This window comes from Paramisgurnus dabryanus, chromosome 18, assembly GCF_030506205.2.
Source record: "Paramisgurnus dabryanus chromosome 18, PD_genome_1.1, whole genome shotgun sequence".
Lineage (NCBI taxonomy): Eukaryota > Metazoa > Chordata > Actinopteri > Cypriniformes > Cobitidae > Paramisgurnus > Paramisgurnus dabryanus.
In genome coordinates, this window is record NC_133354.1 from 197337 (window position 1) to 216577 (window position 19241).

The 19241-nt window shown below is 37.1% G+C and overlaps 1 protein-coding gene across 1 annotated transcript; it reads right to left on the bottom strand.

Annotated features, from left to right (window-relative positions):
* Positions 1-6904: 6904 nt before the first annotated feature.
* On the bottom strand, positions 6905-18956 carry oacyl (O-acyltransferase like). The gene is made up of 15 exons (XM_065243990.2): positions 18784-18956; positions 18333-18466; positions 18159-18237; positions 16891-17026; positions 16360-16604; positions 15930-16097; positions 15754-15856; positions 11622-11723; positions 11369-11534; positions 11170-11249; positions 10982-11092; positions 9794-9917; positions 9517-9703; positions 9248-9390; positions 6905-7208 (listed from the first exon to the last, which is right to left on the bottom strand). The coding sequence occupies exons 1-15, from the start codon at positions 18935-18937 to the stop codon at positions 7107-7109; spliced, it is 2034 nt and encodes a 677-aa protein (XP_065100062.1). The 5' UTR covers positions 18938-18956; the 3' UTR covers positions 6905-7106.
* Positions 18957-19241: the final 285 nt, after the last annotated feature.

Below are 19241 nucleotides of genomic sequence, written 5' to 3' on the forward strand. Positions count from 1 at the left end.
TATTCAGACAGCATGACATTTATTATCTGAGGTTTTGCTACTCAAAACTACTTTACAAAGCCAAACAAACAATGTGTAATAATTCTGTGTGTGTGTGTGTGTGTGTGTGTGTGTGTGTGTGTGTGTGTGTGTGTGTGTGTGTGTGTGTGTGTGTGTGTGTGTGTGTGTGTGTGTGTGTGTGTGTGTGTGTGTGTGTGAGGTTTTCTTTTGTAATGCCGCCAAATTTATGAGCAGGTCAGTGACAATTTTGTGTTGGAAAGAAGAACAGGTGTGGAAATGCTGGAGGTCTTGTAACCTCAGCGTGACCATTCCCATGTGTTTAACAAGACTTGTTGATGTTCCTCATGTGTGTGCGAGTCTGCATGTCTGACCTGAAGTGTTGCTGGGCAGAAATGGGGCGGATCGTAGGGGGAAAAACACAAACAGACACACCTACAAATACACGTGGGAATTTTCCTCTGACTGTCATAGTTTTTATCTAATCTAATGACTGTAGCACTACTACTTTATTATAAGCATTGACTATTCTTTTAGGTTTTGGTCACCAATGGGGACAAAACCTCAATCCATCCCCCCAACCCTCACAGAAACACATGAGCCTTTTAGTTCTTTTACACGAATAAAATAGCAAACATTGCTTTCATCCTGAACAAGTTAAGCAACCACACACTCTCTGTCCGTCACAAACACACTGATGTAAGAATGTGGACGTCTTTTACAAATTTCTTTTCTTGAAAGCTTGTCCACAAATTCTGTCATTACCCACTCTCTTGTTGTTACAAACCCGCATACATTTCTTTGTTCTGATAAACCGTTTGTGGACCCCATTCACTTCCATAGTAGGAAAAAAGAAAATTGGTTACAAACATTTCTCAAAATATCTTCCTTTGTGTTTTTCAGAACAAAGAAATGTATCTAGATTTGTAACAACATGAGAGTGAGTAAATGATGAAGAAATCACAAAATGCTAAAGTTTGAAACTTAAATGCTGTTTATTTGAAACAGTTCACATTTATAGATCAAAGGGTGTTATTTTAAGAACTGGGGCTGTATTGTGGTACCAAATAGAAATACAATGGTACTCTGATAGGTAGGGATTAATATATTTAGACTTCCTGGTATTTACATGCGCTCATTCACAATGCCACAGAAGAACTATTTTTGGCTGAATGGTTCCATAAAGAACTAAACATGTGAGGGACCTTTCTGTTTCATCAAAGGTTTGACAGAAAAAATGGTCCCTAGCTGTCACTGGTTCAGTACCATGTAAAAAGGTCTAAGTACCATTTAGGTACAGATATGTATGCATTTGGTATCAATATGAAGCACTTCTGAGGTACTACTGTGCACTCTTTGGTACCAGTATGTACCTCTGAGGTACAATTATTACTATTAAATGTTCGGAAATCAGACACAGTCGATCAATTTAAGTCTAAACTTAAGAAATGTCTTAAGACATTTATTTTTAACAAAGCATTCACATAACTCGTCTGGGTAATATACTTATGCTGCAATAGCTAGTCTATCTGGAACCGAGCGTATTATAAACCACAATACTATGTGACATTTGCATTAAATGTGAATGGCCCCTTCGCTAATAGGATTTTGTTTCTCTTTCCATGTCTCTTCCTCATTCCCGAGGACAATGAAACTAACAGACCCAATTTTCAGTTGCCGTGGAAGTTATCACGCCACTGATCTACTGGCCTTTCTTTAACGTGATCCCTGGCCGATGTCAATCTACTTATCCATGTATATATACATATATTATGTTTTAATCCCCATAAAATTTTATAAAATTGTACCTATTATATAATATATCCTCTATAGAATCAGCTGTCTGGTTCTCTCCTAAGCGTTTTCCCTCCTAGGACTGTTCCCACAGGGTTTTTTTCCTAGGAGGGGTTTTCAACCCCTGAGGAGTCTGCTGACATTGGTTTAACTTAGCACCCTCTTATATACGTTACATTATTACTATGATCGCTAGTACGGTTAATCTTAACCACTGTATTCTCCTGCTTATGTTTTATGATTTTTCTGGGTTTTCACCTGCATCTATTAATGTAGAGCTACTTTGAAACAATTAAACAATTGTGAAAAGCGCTATATAGAATAAAATGAATTGAATATTATGAACTATTAAGTTAAAAAGATTTTACTTTTTGAAGGTTTTTTTCCGAGTAAGTTATTGACCATTTTAAACCCCTTAAAGTTCCAATATACCATCGGAGCAACACTTCATGACAACAAAAAGCTAAGCATGTCACAGATCTTTGGAAATTCTTGTGATTCGAATAATGTAAACACTTTAAAGATAAAATCAACACAGCAGGTACAATTAGTGTCCTTTTTGGGTGTGTTTGTAGCCTTTTCAGGAATGTTAAGGGGGTTAACTTTTTTAAATGTCAGTGTAGTGGAAAAAGTTTCTTTAGATTATAAAAAGGTATGAAAGAAATAGTTCTTATAGGAACCTTTGACTGAATGGTTCTTTGAGGCACCAAAAATGGTTCTATTGCATTGCTGTGAGAACCTTTTAAACACATTATTTTTTTAAGAGTTCATGGTCGAGGGATTTTTATAGGGAAAACTGACAATGCATGGATCTGACAGTAGTATGCAATGATTACAGTAGTGCTGATGACATTGTTTCGTCTCATCATATAACAGAGAGGCACTTACAAAGCACTTCAGTTTGACAGTGTGAAACAGCGTGACTCTTTGTTCAGGACACCGGCCGGGCCTTTTGTCACTGCTCGGTGCATTCCTACTAGGAAGTGCCCTGCCAAGTGTTCAACCAGCTTGAGTGAATTTACAAAATGTTGTGCTTATTGTTTTTTTTGCAGTGACTTAGAAGCATACACTCTTAAAAAAAGATTATTAACATAAAGAAACCTTAACATCCTTAACAACCGTAACAACTTGTGGTTTAATCATGGCAGTGTTGCATGCGAAGAACCTTTTATAGCATCTTTATTTTTAAGCATACTACTCTCTAATGCTAAACTGCCCTTTGATCAGCTTTGCACGGCGAGCTTTAACAACTGATCATTAATATAGATTAATGAATAAAAAGTTCAAAAAAGTTAAATATAATAAAAAGTTTTTGTTTATTATGTCATTTTTATTCACCCTTATGTTGTTCCTAATCAGTTTAACTTTCTGCTTTACACAAATGGAGCAGTCCCTTTTTACAATGATTTTATGAAAGAGCATTGTGTTAGCAACGTAAAGATTGTTGATTTTATTCCCATTGAACACAAATACTGATAAAAATGTATGCACTGTAAGTCACCTTGGATTAAAGTGTTTGCCAAATGCATAAATCTAAAATATCTATTAAGTTCCACAAAGCATCGTATGTTATATGGGTGCGAAACATTATAAAGATGAAAAAAAAAATTGGGGGTTAATTAATGGGTGAACACATATCTATAAATGTTGTTATTGCCAATCCAGACACATGCGCACAGATGTAGCCCAGTTCTGGCACAGACTCTGAAGTATGCATGAGTAGAGATATGGAGAACATCCAGCGTCTCAACTTACCAAAGTTAGTTAAATATAACCTCAGTATGTGTTATTGCATAGGCCATCGGAACGATTTACCTCACCCTCAGAATCAATGTACGCGATATACGTGCGTGGTGGGGGGTGAAAACTCACGCAGAGTCTCCCATTGACTTCATTTCCAGTCCTGCACCCCAGCTGCTTGTGTGGCTGACCCAAAAAGGATAGACGATTGATGACAAGATTTAGTCACATGTGAGATCAACCTGACTCAAATACACAGCAACCATTTAAGACTCGGGGTTTACAAATGCAATGTCACCATGAGGTCATGGAAGCCGATGTTATGAACGTGACGTATTCTAGCCATTGCATTGAAATGGAAAGAGAATCAAGCAAAATAACTTTAAACCAAAAGATATCTGAAACTGGAGACAACAATATTGTTAGAAACTGATCATTTATTTGGGCGCAGTGACATAACTACCGTGGTCCAGTCCCCCCAAAATAAATAAAATATAAATGTATTTATATAAATGTCACGTTAGACTATGACAATGCAGAGACACAGTATTTCTAAGGTATCAATTTATTAATATACATAACTATATTATCAGTGGTGTATAACAACCTTAAACACCAGCCGCGGTAGAGGCGGCAAAAACGAAATTGGACGCTTGAACATTTGAGTTTACTTGCTTTATTCGCGCGTGAAATTCTAGTCATTCGAGACATTCATGCGGAAATCCGCGTCATGGTAGGGGCTTCTGCGATTCCGTTCGCTTCCTGTAATCACGTCACTACTACAGCAAGGTCCTGATTGGTTTACGCAGCACAGAAATTCGCCAAAGTTCAAATTTTTCAACTCGCATGTTTCCCGCGGCAACACTCAATTCGCGTGGAACGCGCCTAATCACGCTTTGCGCGCCTAATCACGCTTTGCATTCACTTAACATGTAAATCATCCGCACTTGCTGCGTCTACCGCGGCTGGTGTAAACGCAGTATTACACAGCATCTGAAAATAGTCCCCTTGGTAACTTTCAATAGCAGGGGACTATTTTTGGGCACTGCGTAATATCACTGCGCCTCCTACAACCATGTAACGGTCCTTAAGTACTTGATTATTACGCCAGAATGAGAGTATAGTTCCTAGCCATATCTGCCTAGAAAATCACAACTTTTAATTTTCCGACAGTTTTAGTTCACGATGTAACTACAGAACAGTCAAGTTTTAAATAGAAAAAAAAACTATATATTTTTTTAGCGCAATGCTAAATGGTCTAATTAGATTCAATGGATTATACTAAACTATGCTAAAAGTGGTACCGCCAGACCTGGAGATTGGCTTAATGGATTCCAAAACTGTAAAAAAAAATCTAATTTTCCACTCTAGGGGAGATGGAAAATGAGCATATTTTTTAAAAAAAGTGGAGTGTCCCTTTAAAAGATGATGTAAGCAGGTTGTCAAAAAAAAAAACAGATACAGGCAACAAATCGAAATTGGGCAAGATTTGCAGTGTAAATCCAGCCTAAATGAAACTCCAGTCAAAAAGTTTTTTCCTCGATCAAGAATAAAGCTAATGTTTAAATGAAGCTAAACATTCACACTAAAAAACATAATATATATATATATACGATTTGTTGCCTGTATCTGTTTTTTTTGACAACCCGCTTACATCATCTTTTAAAGGGACACTCCACTTTTTTTTAAATATATATAGTATTGGGGGTAACGCATTACAAGTAATGCGCATTACGTAATAATATTACTTTTCTGAAGTAACAAGTAAAGTAACGCATTACTTTATAAATGTACACATTAATATTTAAGTTACTTTTCAGTTTAATTAATTCAATTTAAAAATAAAATAATATACTGAATTAAACTGAACATATTAATGTAGAATTACGCCCTCTGTGCGCCTGAGCGGGAACAGTTTGAGTCCGAAACGGAGATGGCATGCCAGAGCTTGACATTTTTGCGATCATAAAAGACACCTGCAAGGCCTGAAAGAGATCAAGCCTGAGCCAAGTAGGAAAAAGTAACGCAAAAGTAACTTTAAAGTAATGTAAGCATTACTTTCCATGAAAAGTAACTAAGTAATGCAATTAGTTACTTTTTTTGGGGAGTAACTTAATATGGTAATCCATTACTTTTAAAAGTAACTTTCCCCAACACTGTATATATATAAGTAGTTTTATATGGCACTAACAACGGGTAAAAAAATCCTTAAAATCAGATAAATATAGCACAATATTTAAATATATTTTTGAGCAAATACAGAAGCAGATATTTTTAGCCTATGAACAATAAAGTGAGAGATATTTTGTATGAGTAGGCTATTTGAATTTGTCTTGTGTAAATGTACTCATGTCTGAAAGTGAATTTCAAGAAGAATCCAAAAAGCTTCGTTCCACAACTGAGATATTTTGAGTAATTGAGTCACCACCAATGTTGTGTAGACAAGACCACCTGCTACAGCATTACAGCTCTCAAATAATGTTTATATAGGGCTAATGATGTAAGTACAGTGCCAGTAAAACATACCTCACTGTATAGCTCATGTCGACGTCAGGACCAAATCTAGTAAGCCACCCTGATTAATAACTTTAGTCGCCATTCACAGTATGTGCTTCGAAGTCATAGACTGTTTTTGTGAAAACCTGTCATTCATTATTGTGTTCACTAGAGGGCGCAGTATGACCTGTCACATGCTTATCTGTTATATTGGACTATACAACCTTTCAGAGCAATTAAGTCATTTTTAAGTTATCAATATCCTGTACTTTTATATAGCTATATTAGAATAGTTAATTGTGCTCTTGACATTGATTGCTCTGATGTGATTCATATATGTAGAGGCTTATATGTACCATAAATCACGTACCATTCAGAACTTAAAGGTGGACATGAGTTTATATGTTCCTATTTTTGTAAAACATTGTTACCTGAAAATCCCTCATCCCAGGATGATTTGCGTAATGTTTTCTTTGACTCATTAACAGCTCCTCAAGATTGTTCAGTGATTCAAGGTCCACCTCCTGTTATTAAGAAGAAGTGGTCATTGCTTTAGTAAATGTAGTCAACTTGTCAAATACGAAGTTGACATTAAACGTCTGCAGCTGAGTCAGATTAACCCTTGAGGATAAACTGAGCACAGCTAGGGTTATATATCATTACATTCACAGGTCCAGAATTATAAAGTATCAATGACAGAACCAAGATATTTCTGGATATGAATCATAATATCATCATGTCATTCTTTGAAACATCTTGGAATTACATATAAATATCATGTTACATAAATGTTTATAATCAATACAGCATGGTTTTACTATCCATTACCATATCAGTACATAAAAAGAAATATGAACTGACACTTGTAAAACATAAATTATCATTGATTTGAAACTCTCATGTTTATTCTGTACATCTTTATAGCTTTCATCATGTATTTAAATAACTAAAGCAAAGGTCTAAAACAATTCATAAACAGTGATCTACATGATTCATACTGCACAAGATAACAAATAAATACATGTAACTCTACCTTCAGTCCTTTATCAGTCATCTCAGTATGTTATAAACAGGTCTTATTATTTTGATTTCATCAAGAAGAGATACGGCTTTTCAATTAGCACAGTTAAAACAAACCCTAAAGGGATAGTCAAGAGCAGGTGACCCAGAAACAGGTAACACTAGGAGAGAGAGAGAGAGAGAGAGAGAGAGAAAGAGAGAGAGAGAGAGAGAGAGAGAGAGAGAGAGAGAGAGAGAGAGAGAGAGAGAGAGAGAAAACATGAGTTACATGTGGAAGAATCATTTCATCTGATATGATCTGTCTACGGTATGTTTTTTTCTTTAAAAAAATAAAAAATTTATTTTATTGGCAATACAATCTAAAATCTATTGGAAACCCTATTATGTTACAAAACCTATTTTGATAAACTGATAAACATTAGTGATCATGTGACCTTTTATTTTTCCACCTGTATTATTATGATGCTAAGCAGTAAATAGTAAAGTACAGCAGATTTGCATTAAAGGTGCATTGTGTAACTTTTAGAAAGATCGCTTGACAGTAATGCAATATAATATATATAACTATATTATCAGTGGTGTATACAGACCATACTTAATTAAATGTATTGATTTTATTACCTTAAGATGAGCCGTTTTTATCTACATACACCGCGGGTCCCTTTACATGGAAGTCGCCGTAGACATTATATATACGTAGATGCCTCACAAAGTGCTGGAACGTAATCCAGCGTCGCCGCCATATTGGTTGGGTCTCCTCGCTCTACCCTAGCACCAGAGTCAATCGGAGGCAAAGGAGAGCGAGTAACTATGCCCGTATTTTGTGCAGCTTACGGTTGCAATAACCAGTGCAGTATTGATGCAAGATCACATGGGATTACCTTTCACATTTAAGACTGAACAATAATTATTTACCATTTATAATATTATGTAATCGTAACTAACGTCACTTAGGTGTAACCAAACTGTGTGAAAATCCGTGAAAAATTTGGGGAGTTATGATTATTTTAGTTGGGAATACACCTTTCTCAGTAGAAATAAATGCAGTGGGGCGCATTGGGGACCCATCCAAGATGGCGGCCACGCTGATATGTCAGCTCCAATAGGCAGCATCGGTCTATGAGGCGTCTACGTATACAATGTCTATGAAAGTCGCCCTCATGTTTCTACAGTAGCCCTAAACGGACAAACTGTTCTACAGAGCAAGTTTCGTCCCTACGTTGTCATAGACGACGACATGTTTGTCCTGTGGCGGGCGGCTACTATATGCGTTTTATAATTGAGTGATGAGCTGCTGTTGGTTGCAATTTGCAATCTCACCACTAGAAGCCGCAAAAATTTACAAACACACCCTTAAATCTAGTAGGTTGGCATCAAGCGTGCCCCACAAGCCCTGAAAAGTGAAGCCAAAACGTCTCGATCACCCCCCCAGTGACTGGTCCTAGTATAGGTCATAAACCCCGCCTACCTCATGTTATCCAATGGGACTTGAGACCAACTAAACACTTTAATTACATTTCAATGATATTTTTTCAGAAGCTGGTTTCTGTCATTTACTTTTTTTAAGTTTTTATCACGATGATGTAAATTATAATTTTTTTTAAATAAGTCTGCTTTTAGTTAGTTTTTTAATGCTATAAAAACATTGATGTGACATCATGATTGACAGCTGTCATATGCGCATTCTGTGATTGATAATGACATTATATTAGTTATGGGTTTTATCTTTTTTTCATCTAAAATTATTTACCAAAATTTACATTAAATAGTAAACTTGGACCCGAAAAGGCAATATATGGCAATATATGACCCCCCGGACCACAAAACCATCATACAAGTATATTTAAAAAAATAAGCTGAATAAATAAACTTTCCATTGATGTATGATTTGTATGGATAGAATTAGAAAATATAGGAATGCAAAAAAAATATTGAGAAAATCGTCTTTAAAGTTGTCCAAATAAAGTCCTTAGCAACACATATTACTACTGGTAAATAATTGTTGGTATATTTACGATTGGAAATGTCCAAAATATTACTTGATATCTTAATGATTTTGGCATAAAAATCGATACATTTGCCCCATCCAATGTATTATTGGCTATTGTTACAATATATAATATATTGTTACTGGTTTTATAGTCCAGGGTTACATATCCCAGTCACATTTATTAATGTTTATTATAAAGGAAATACTTACAAAGTTGAGGTCTGTGTAGTGCACCCCTGTCTCCTGTTTGCCATTGTACAGTATAATAATGATGGGGTGTATCAGATAACAGGCAAAACTGATGTTAGACAGAGGAACCCACAGTCTAAGAGACAGGATTTTATCCACAAACCCTGTACAAACAAATATATTGTTACTGTTCATGGTAAACCTCGTTGATGCATTATTCTTGTACCATAAATGATTCGATTAAGAAACAATGTCATGTCTCTTTACTTATGTAGTTTATATTCTCTGACCTCCGTATCCTTCCTCACAAGCCAGGATGACCCAGATGAGAGCCAGAGCCCACAGCGTACGGTGTGACCCTTGATAAACAGCATGAGGAAGTGATGGGTGGGGCGGGACTTCTCGCAACACGTAGGCCAATCCCACTAACAGAGCCATGATTGACAGGGAGGAGAACCAACCGATGACTGCCTGCCACTGACAAACAGCAACAAATGATCTGATTATAAAATTGTTATCTATTTGATGTTTAAAAATGAGTAGTTAATAAAAATGATAAAATATCACCTGTTTCTTAATAAGGGTCTCTTTCTTGGATGTCATATAAATTCCAGCAAGAATGCCCAGTAAGTACGGCCCATATCTTGTGTAGGGTTTATTGTAATAATACTGAAAGTAGCTTTCATATGCCCTGGGGAAATGACAAAACAAATTTAAAGTTTGTGTAAAATCATTACAGAGAATTGTTTTTAAACAAATTATAAATGTTAGAAATGTATGCTGAAACATCTTACAAAGACTGTGAACTACTGTATGTAGGGTTGAATTTTGGAGTTACACCGTTCATTTTTCCGTACAGTTTCCGGTACAGTTTTTCCACATTTCTGTGTTCAGAATTATTTAAAACATGGAGCATGGCCACGCCCCTAACGCATTCGCGAGTATCCGTTCTGTTAGCGAGTGGGCGTGGTTTTAGCGCCGACAGCAGACACGCCCCCAGCGTTTGAAAGCAGTTAATGCAGCTTATTTTCCCTAGAATTTGAACTTATTTTATTTACTTGGCGGTTTTTCTATCATTTAAATTTGGTTGGGTGGTTAATAACACATTTATCTGTGGTGTGAAAAAGTCAGAACACATTTTTTATATCACTTTATACAAACTTAGGTGCAACTCTTAACGCATTTTTTGACCATTAAAGTGCACGTATTTCGTTGCTAAAAACAACGTTATTTTGTGTATTTATTATAATAAAATGTGTTTGCGTGGTTTATGGTTAAAAACACATTATTTTCCACATATTTTTGTAGATCCAGATATACTGGTTTCCTCAAACGCTCTGATTTTGCACAAAGCTCATAGATCTGAAAAGCGCTGTGTCCCTGATTGGCCAGCTAATCTGTATGTTCTGATTGGCCTGAATACTCCTGATGTCAGCTGGAAATGTGACGCTCCTTACCATGTTTGAAAGATTCGCTTACAATGCAATGCTAACAGGAGTTACTATCTATGAGCAGGAGGAATTATGATATTGTCGGTGTCGTCCACGTCAACACGCCAGGAATATAAACTGTTCCCTACAATCCGTGTGTTTGTTGTAGTCCAAGAAAAGAGATTTACGTTGAAAACGATAACTCGCATCATCGTTTACTTTGGGGTATGAACCTTTTGCATACCGTTAACATGTACTAATACACACTTACATACCAAACAAAATGTAAAATCGTGAATCAGTTGCTCTTTAAAGGATCTCTTACAGTGTGGTGGGCTGGTGGACAGGGAGCTGCAGGAAACTGGTTATAAGAGCCCCGGTCGTACAGGACAACATCAGGAGAACTACAGACACTACGATAAGTGCAGTTTTATTCCTGGAAATAAGCAAACATGGATCATTTATGTATTTACTAAGCTGTATTCATACGGCAGATAAGAGTGATGAACTTACAGTCTATAGAGAAATATAAGAAAAGGTGTTGTTGCGTAAAACTGGAAGTCTACGGAGAGATACCACGTCCAGGGTGCACACTTCAAAGAAAGAGATTTTTTCTTTTTAAAAATGACAAGCAAATATGCAATGCAATATGCAAAAAAAATGACTATGCTGGATTGATTTCTAATCGGCAAATTCTCTCATGTAGACGTACAATGTCTGATATAGTGAAGAGGTTGTTGATCAGGAGCAGGTTCGACCACCAATATTTCTTACAGCTGATGATCTCATCCTCAGCTATAAACCAGAAGACTCCTCTCTGGACAACAGAGAATAATCCAATTGTCAGGCACACGATGAAGAGATGGAGAGGCTGAATCCTGGACACATGGCAAGAATTAGATGCAGAAATGAAAATGTAGGTCCTTAAGCGTGTTTTGATCCGAAGCGATTGAGATCAAACAGACCTTTTGTATCTCTTGAAGAGGAAATGGACCACCAGACGTGAGCTAAAAGTGTTTTCTGATCTCTGAATGGAGTTCAGCAGCGATTTAGCACTCAGGAGACCACTGGCACAACCAGACACAAAAGATACTGTGAATATCTAAGCCCAGGGTCTGGGTAAAAAAAATCACCTCCAGAAGTAATAACCGCACAGTAATAAACTGACTTTATTCATGATTAACTCTTTCCCCGCCAATGGCGAGTTATCTCGTCAATTAAATGAAAATATTTGCATGAAAAAAAAACGTGTGACTAATCCAGTTTTTGTGGTTATCTGTAATACCGCGATTATCCACTAGATGGATTTATTACCCCATTTATTAAATAAAACAAGCAAAAAATTTTTTTGTAATTTTACACTGCGTGTATGTTTTAATAATCGTTCTGAATCTGATCTCTAACAAAAATGCAATTATTTCAGCTTTTTGCTTAAAAAATATTTTTTTGAAGAAAAATACCCATATTTAAGAGTTTATAAGGAGAGAAAAGATATGATGAAAACAAATCCCATTTTGTTTGTTTGTTTGTTTATTGTTTGTTTGAAAGCAGAGGGTCTGTTCTTTTTTAATTTACCGGTATATATTTGTATGTTTATATATTTTTAGAATTTTTTTCCTGGAAGGCATTTTGTGAAGCTTTTGTGAAAAAAAAATGCTGCCGGGCAACTTTTCAAAAAAAGGCTGGGAGGAAATGAGTTAATTTAATCCAGTTTCTGTCATGATAAAAAATTCACTCAGAAATGTGTTAATTTAGGGAAATTAAATAGGTTGCATTATTCACTTAATCTTGACATAAAAGATTTAAAGATTCTTCTAAGTGCCCCCCATGAAATCAAAGTGGACATTTTTTGTGATTTTAGTATGAATATGTTAGCTTTAAATATATCAAATACCACAACATTGACAAAATTTGCATTTAGAGGATACAAAACGTACATTTTCGCTAATAAGGATCAATGGTTGTTACGACAACATTCTGCTTCTCGTTAGGTGTGTTCGACATCGGCTGCGGCTGGATGTAACCGATCGGCGAGATTAGCCGCGTGCAGGCGGGGAGAAGCTGAAAATGAAGACGTGAAGTCGGACACGCTGTGGTTCCCGTAGTTTGCAGCATTTACGTCAAGCATGGCTGATCACGTGCCGTTTGCTTGCTTAATCGTATTAAACATGATTTGTAAGATGTAAACTACATAAAAAGTGAATTATACTGTTTTGAATGTCCGTGTATGAGCATGAGTGGAACTGAAGAGGCTTACAGCATCTGTTTTTTTCACAAGAATAAAGTTCAACATAAGCATATATTATTTAAATACCAATGTAGTTGGGTCTACGTTTTTTATCCATTTTATTTTGATGAAGTTGACACAATATAACATCGCGACTACATGAAAATAGCTTTAACTGTTATAAAAATACAGATTTGTGAGCATTTGTGGAACTGAGGGCGTGAAAATAAACACGAAACACACGTGATTGTTGTCATGTGGTGAATCTGACCAATCGTGAAACAGCTGTGTCGTCATTACAGCCAGTGCAGCTCCTCTTTGCGAACTACGCTGGCTAACTCAGGCGGCTGATCTCGAATCGCTCTCGCTGTACTTAAAAACCATATGACACAGTCACGTGCCTGCAGCGCCAGCTTAAGTCGGACAAAATGACTAGCCGGAATGCACTGCTTCAAGTCAGCTGCCGATCGATCTGCGCAGCGCCACATGAAGTCGAACACACCTATTAGAATCCAGGGTGTGGGGTAAACTAAACCCTATTGGCTATTGACCTAACTCATTCCCTGCCAGCCATTTTTTGAAAAGTTGCCGCCAGCATTTTTTTAGATTTTTAAAAATATATAAACATACAAATATATCAAATGAAAGAACAGCCCCTCTGCTTTTAAACAAACAATAAACAAACAAACAAAACACTGAAAACACGTTTAATCATATCTATATTTTTTCTGCTTTTTCTGCTTATAAACTTTTTCTTTAAAGGTGCAGTGTGTAATTTTAAGAAGGATCTTTTGACAGAAATGCAAAAGAATATACAAAACTATATTTTTAGGGGTGTATAAAGACCTTTCATAATGACCCATTATAAGCGAGGGGTGAGCAGTGGACTGAGCCGTTGGTTGCAATTCACATCCTCACCACTAGATGCTGCTAAAATTTACACACTGCACCTTTAAAAATAAAATTTTTTTTTGCAAAAAGCTGAAATAGTTGGATTTTTTTTGGAATTTTGTTAGAGATTGGATTTAGAACGATCATCAAAACATACATAGGGCCCTATCTTGCACCCAGCGCAATTGACTTTGTCAGTGACGCATGTATCATTTGTATTTTGCACAGCGGGTTTTTCCCTCCACAGACGCACATCGGCAAACTGGGGAATGAACTTGCGCTCCCTGGGCGGTTCAGCACAAAAAAAGAGGCGTGTTCCGGCGCAAACCATCCCTGATGCTATTTTGCAGTTTCAAAAAACAATTGCGCCACTGACCAGAAAAAAAGTTTAAAGTCAGTGGCGCGTTGCACGTTGTTCATTATGCTATTTTAAGGGCGCATGCTTGACCATAATGTATAGCGTGCACAACGCGCATACACTTTGCTTATCTAATCTACACAGATGCAACAGTTATTTTTGCAAATCATAAATTGTTACACTAAAAAATATTAATACATGAGATAAGGGAAATCATTGTGGTGAGCATTGTGGTGATAGTTTTCATTTATTGTGTGGCTGCGTAAAAAAATTCTCATGCAAATAACGATTAAAATATTTTCATAAGTTTGTTGTGTGGCTGTATTACGTTTATTTTATGTAAATAATAATTAAAATGTTTTCATAAGAAACCTTAATGTATATGAACTTGATTTGTAAGAGTACTTTGGGGTTGGACCTTGCTTGCGTTTCTTGGGTCTGATTTCAAAGCCCCCAAACCCTTTCAGCGGTGAGGGTGGACGCAGCGATGTCCTCTGCTTGTGTCTGTGTAGAGGCAGATCCACCTCCCGTTACACAGCGTGCCCGATTTATGCTGGCAAGCTTTGGATTCCCCCATCTCCTGACATCATTGTAGCGCTTGGCGCAACGTCCTGGGGATGCCAGCTGATGGGACAATTGTGGCTATTTCCTCTCATGCCTTTTTATCCTACGCTGATTTGGGCGGGTTTCTCCTATCCCCATACAAAACAACTTCTCTGTCTTTGACTGCTCTTACAAGAATGTCGGTCTCCTCGGCTGTGAACCGCTCCTGGCGTGCGCCTGGTAAATCCGTCATAATAACAGCAACCTGCCATGGAACTTGCGCCCTTGCGTTTAAAGGGAATGTTGGATAGCGTTCTGATTGGTTTATTTGACGTTACGCCCAAACCACACCTATGAATAATGAACCTACTTCAGACCAACCCCTTATTGATTTGCGCCCGGCGCAAGAGTTATTTCTCACGCCGGGAAAATAGCAACAGCGCCCAAGATCCGCCCACAAACTCACTTGCGCGTTGCGCTTCGCACTTGCGTTTCAGATCGTTAAAATAGGGCCCATAGAGTTTAAAATGAGTAAATAACGTTTTGGCTTCAGTTTTTATAAATTGGGCAAGTGCGTCATCTAATGGATAATCGCGGTATTGCAGATTAACAGAAACACGTTTTTTATGCAAATGTTTCTTCTTAATTGACAAGATAACTTGTCAATGGCAGGGAAATAGTTAATATGTCATGGCCAAACTTTCTGTTACAGTGAAAATTACTTCAACACATTGAACAATCCCTAATGTCAATGATGAACACACTGTCCCAAAAAATTATCGAAAAATGGTCCCTAGCTGCGGCACTAATATGAAATCTTTAGGAACAAAGATGTACTTTCTGAAAACTTTTTTCTGACAGTATCTAAAAACAAAAAGTGGTTCTTTAATTGTAATCATAGAAGAACCGTTTTTAGTGCCATATAGCACCGGTGAAGCACCTATTGTAGAACCATATGAGGGCCATACACAGGTGCTTCACCGGTGCTATATGGCACTAAAAACGGTTCTTCTATGATTACGAGCAAAGAACCACTTTTGGTGCTATATATGTTTTTAGAGAGTATAGGTGATCTTACCCCAACAGCAGAAAAGAGTCAACAGCCAGATACACCGGCCCACTGAAGCCAAACACATAAAAGGGGTTTTTCTCCACCATCTCCTTCCATCGCTTATCATTGTCTACACAGAAACAAAACAGGTGAATTTTTGAAGACGGATAAAACCTTTTCTGTTTGTAGCCTCATGTTCTCACCCAAGTTGCTCCAAGCACTGATCTGCACGGTGTGGCCTGAGATGATCCAGAGCAGACTGAGGATACGGATGCCGTTTAGAGAGGAATAACTGTTTCCAGAACCTTCTGTTGCCAGCACCCCCTCACTGCTCTTCTGCACAGAAAAAGCCTGCAGGCACGACAACATAACTGATGGAGAGAAGGAGAAATAGGGAAGAGAAAGAGAAGTGGGAATAAGTTATAAAATGGAAAGTTCGGTACCTGGATGTGATTGATCAATAGCTTGCATTACTGTGCAGCATCCATAGTGGACCATTATTTAAGTTGCATAGCAACAAAGGTATCAGCAATGACTACAATATTTTACAATTGATTATACAATATATTTTATCGAATCAATACAGTCACTATTGTTTTGAATGCCAAGATGTGTTTTCATGTGTGTACTTGCTCTTAGCAATGCCCGGTCGCTCGTTTTCTGCATTCTGATCCCTAGCTTGTGTGGTTTCCCAGACGGCACTGCGTTCTTTGCTCTGATTGGCTGAGCCGTTAGTCAAGACAGCTCCGTATTGGCTGGGTTTTGAGGTAGGAGGAAGTCCCACCTCTGGCTTCACCTCTCTGTGTCTCTTCCTTTTAAGTAAGGCCACACAAATGGAAGATACAAGAGGAAGAGCCAAGACCAAAGCACACACAAACCTGAGGAAAAATACACTAACTTAGTCTTGAAAGTATCACTGATATAAAACTAGAGATAAAGATATGATTAGGAAACACACATACTGATAAAACGTATACCTTGTAATGCACTGCAAATCACTTTGGATTAAAGCATTTACCAGATATGTACTAACAGCAACTAAAAATATTTTCCTGAAAAGCTTTCCAAACCCTAGTTATTATAACCTTAAAATCTTTAAAAAGGCCATGTCACAGATTAAAATCTGTGTGAAATCAATCTTTGATTTGTTTGTGTGTTACTCACAGACAGACCACAGCAGATGGATCTGAATTGGGTGAATCTGCAATACACTGAGTCATAAAGATTCCCAATGTAGAATCAGGCAGTAAGACCGAAGGCAAAGGAGGAAGCAAAGAGATTCGTCCCTGCTCAAACGCCTCTACAACACACACATACGCACACACACACGCATACATACACTTATACATTTGTTTTTAAAGAAAATGCCAATGAATACCTATATTGCAGTGTTTCCAATCCTGGTCCCCGAGGACCCCCTCCCAAAATGTTTTAGATGTCTCCTTATTTAACACACCATATTTTAGCTCATCAGCTTGTTAGTGAGACATGTTTACCATTTTGGAAGGAGGCTGATAAGTTAGTAATAAGGGGCATCTAAAAATTTCTGGAAGGGGGTCCTTGAGGACCTAGATTGGGAAGCACTGCATAATGCAATGACTTATACAGTATATGTGACCCTGGACCTCAGTATCAGTCATAAGTCACCATATATTTGTAACAATAACCAACAATAAATTGTATGAGTCAAAATTATCAATTTTTATGCCAAAAATTATTAGGATATGAAGTAAAGATCATGTTCCATCAATATATTTTGTCAATTTTCTATAGCCTACAGTAAATATATCCAAAACATATATTTACTGAACATATACTGAATATATCCAAAACATTTTTTTAAAGAGTAACTAAACCCTAAACCAACTTTTTTTAGTTAATGATCTGTAAGAATGATGCTTTATTAGTGCTGTTAATTGATTTTAGTAAGTTTTTTGACATTTGGATATAAAGTGTTTCAATACTACAATATATGGTGTAAAAACGTCTGAGTGCTGCCCTCTTCAGGTTAAACGGTGGCTACTGCAGTTGAATTTTCCTATTGGATGTTGGGTCCAAAAAATGACTCGTGACGTAAGCAGGTTCAAGCTCATCACGCCCTTGTTACGATCTCACCACACACTTAGTTCGTCCCCTCTATCTCCGTTGGGGTCTGCCCACTTTTCTTGCATTTTTCAAATATTGCCAGTGGGCGGAGTCAAGCTCTGACCAGGGGTTTAGTTACTCTTTAATTAGTAATATGTGTTGCTTTAAAGGTGATATTCTCAATATTTAGATTTTTTTGCACCTTCAGATTCCAGATTTTCAAATGTTGTATTATGGCCAAATCAAATTGACCCTTATGACTGGTTTTGTGGCTCAGGGTCACATATTTTAAGTGTTCAAATGCTTATGGTTATTCGAAAAATGCTAAACAAAGTGATGTCACTCACCATAAACCACAAGTGTCTGAACCTCAGAATCCTCACATGAATCCGGTACACAAATACCCACAAAATATTCCACCCTGTCCTGTGGATCACAAAACATCACCAAAACTCTCTAAGCTCACATCCAGAGTGGTTTCAGTCTCTTTCAATAAAAAAACTCGGTTTGTGCAAGGATACCTGTTTGAGGAACACCTGACAGTACTGACCCCCGAAGTCCGGACCCCTCACAGACATACACTCTCTCAAAGATCCCGGTCGATTCACATTGCCTCCCTCCACATCACTTCCAATCTTTCCAAATGCATCATACACTATGGTACGTTAAAAAAATAAATAATTTTAAACAGAAAAATAACATTTATATTGAACAGTGAAAATATTAGGATAAAAATAAATATTGAAATTTTTACCTTGAAAATTAATAAAAAATGTATACCTTATAAAAGCAATTATGATGTTTAAAATGTTATATTTTAACATTACAACACAACAGCACAAAAATGTGTCTTCATGATGGTATCTTGAACTATGAGAAACTAGATGATACCATAATCCCATTTATTATGTATTAGACACAGGCCTTACAATCTTTACAACATTTTAAAAAATCAATGCAAATGTGACTTACTCTGTACTGCATATTTGCTAGGCGTCTCCTTTTCTAACTCCGTAAGAAACGCTGTTGTGTCCTGCATGCATTTTAGGGACACATTCCAGGAGCATCCGGCATGGCATAAAAACAGCAACGACAAAGTGACAGAAGTCCATCTTAACTGTAGCATTTTGTAAAGCTTTTCTTTTGGGGTGTTCGGCAGTTTAAATAACCTGGTACGGGTCACATGTTCATGTGACACTGCAGGTTTTGGTCATGCTTTCTTACCGTCCAAAGTGAGCATGAAAATGGAGACATCATGCTTTAATGAAGGGCTGGTTATTACGTCAAAACCAAATACAATCAGGACTGAAACAACTGCTGAATGCAAGATGTGTGTTCTTTAGGCGAAAAATAGGATTTGAGTTCAAAGCAAATGTTTCCTATCAAATTCTGCACACCATGTCACTCTTACAATGGTCTTAGTTGTTGCT

Excerpts from the sequence above, each read along its gene's own strand:
- oacyl (XM_065243990.2), bottom strand. The coding sequence starts at position 18,937 with ATGCTACAGTTAAGATGGACTTCTGTCACTTTGTCGTTGCTGTTTTTA. Across the intron at positions 9,704-9,793 it reads AGACCCTTATTAAGAAACAG|TGGCAGGCAGTCATCGGTTG; the intron begins GTGATATTTTAT and ends GCTGTTTGTCAG. Across the intron at positions 7,209-9,247 it reads ACTACACAGACCTCAACTTT|TGTTACCTGTTTCTGGGTCA; the intron begins GTAAGTATTTCC and ends TCTCTCTCCTAG.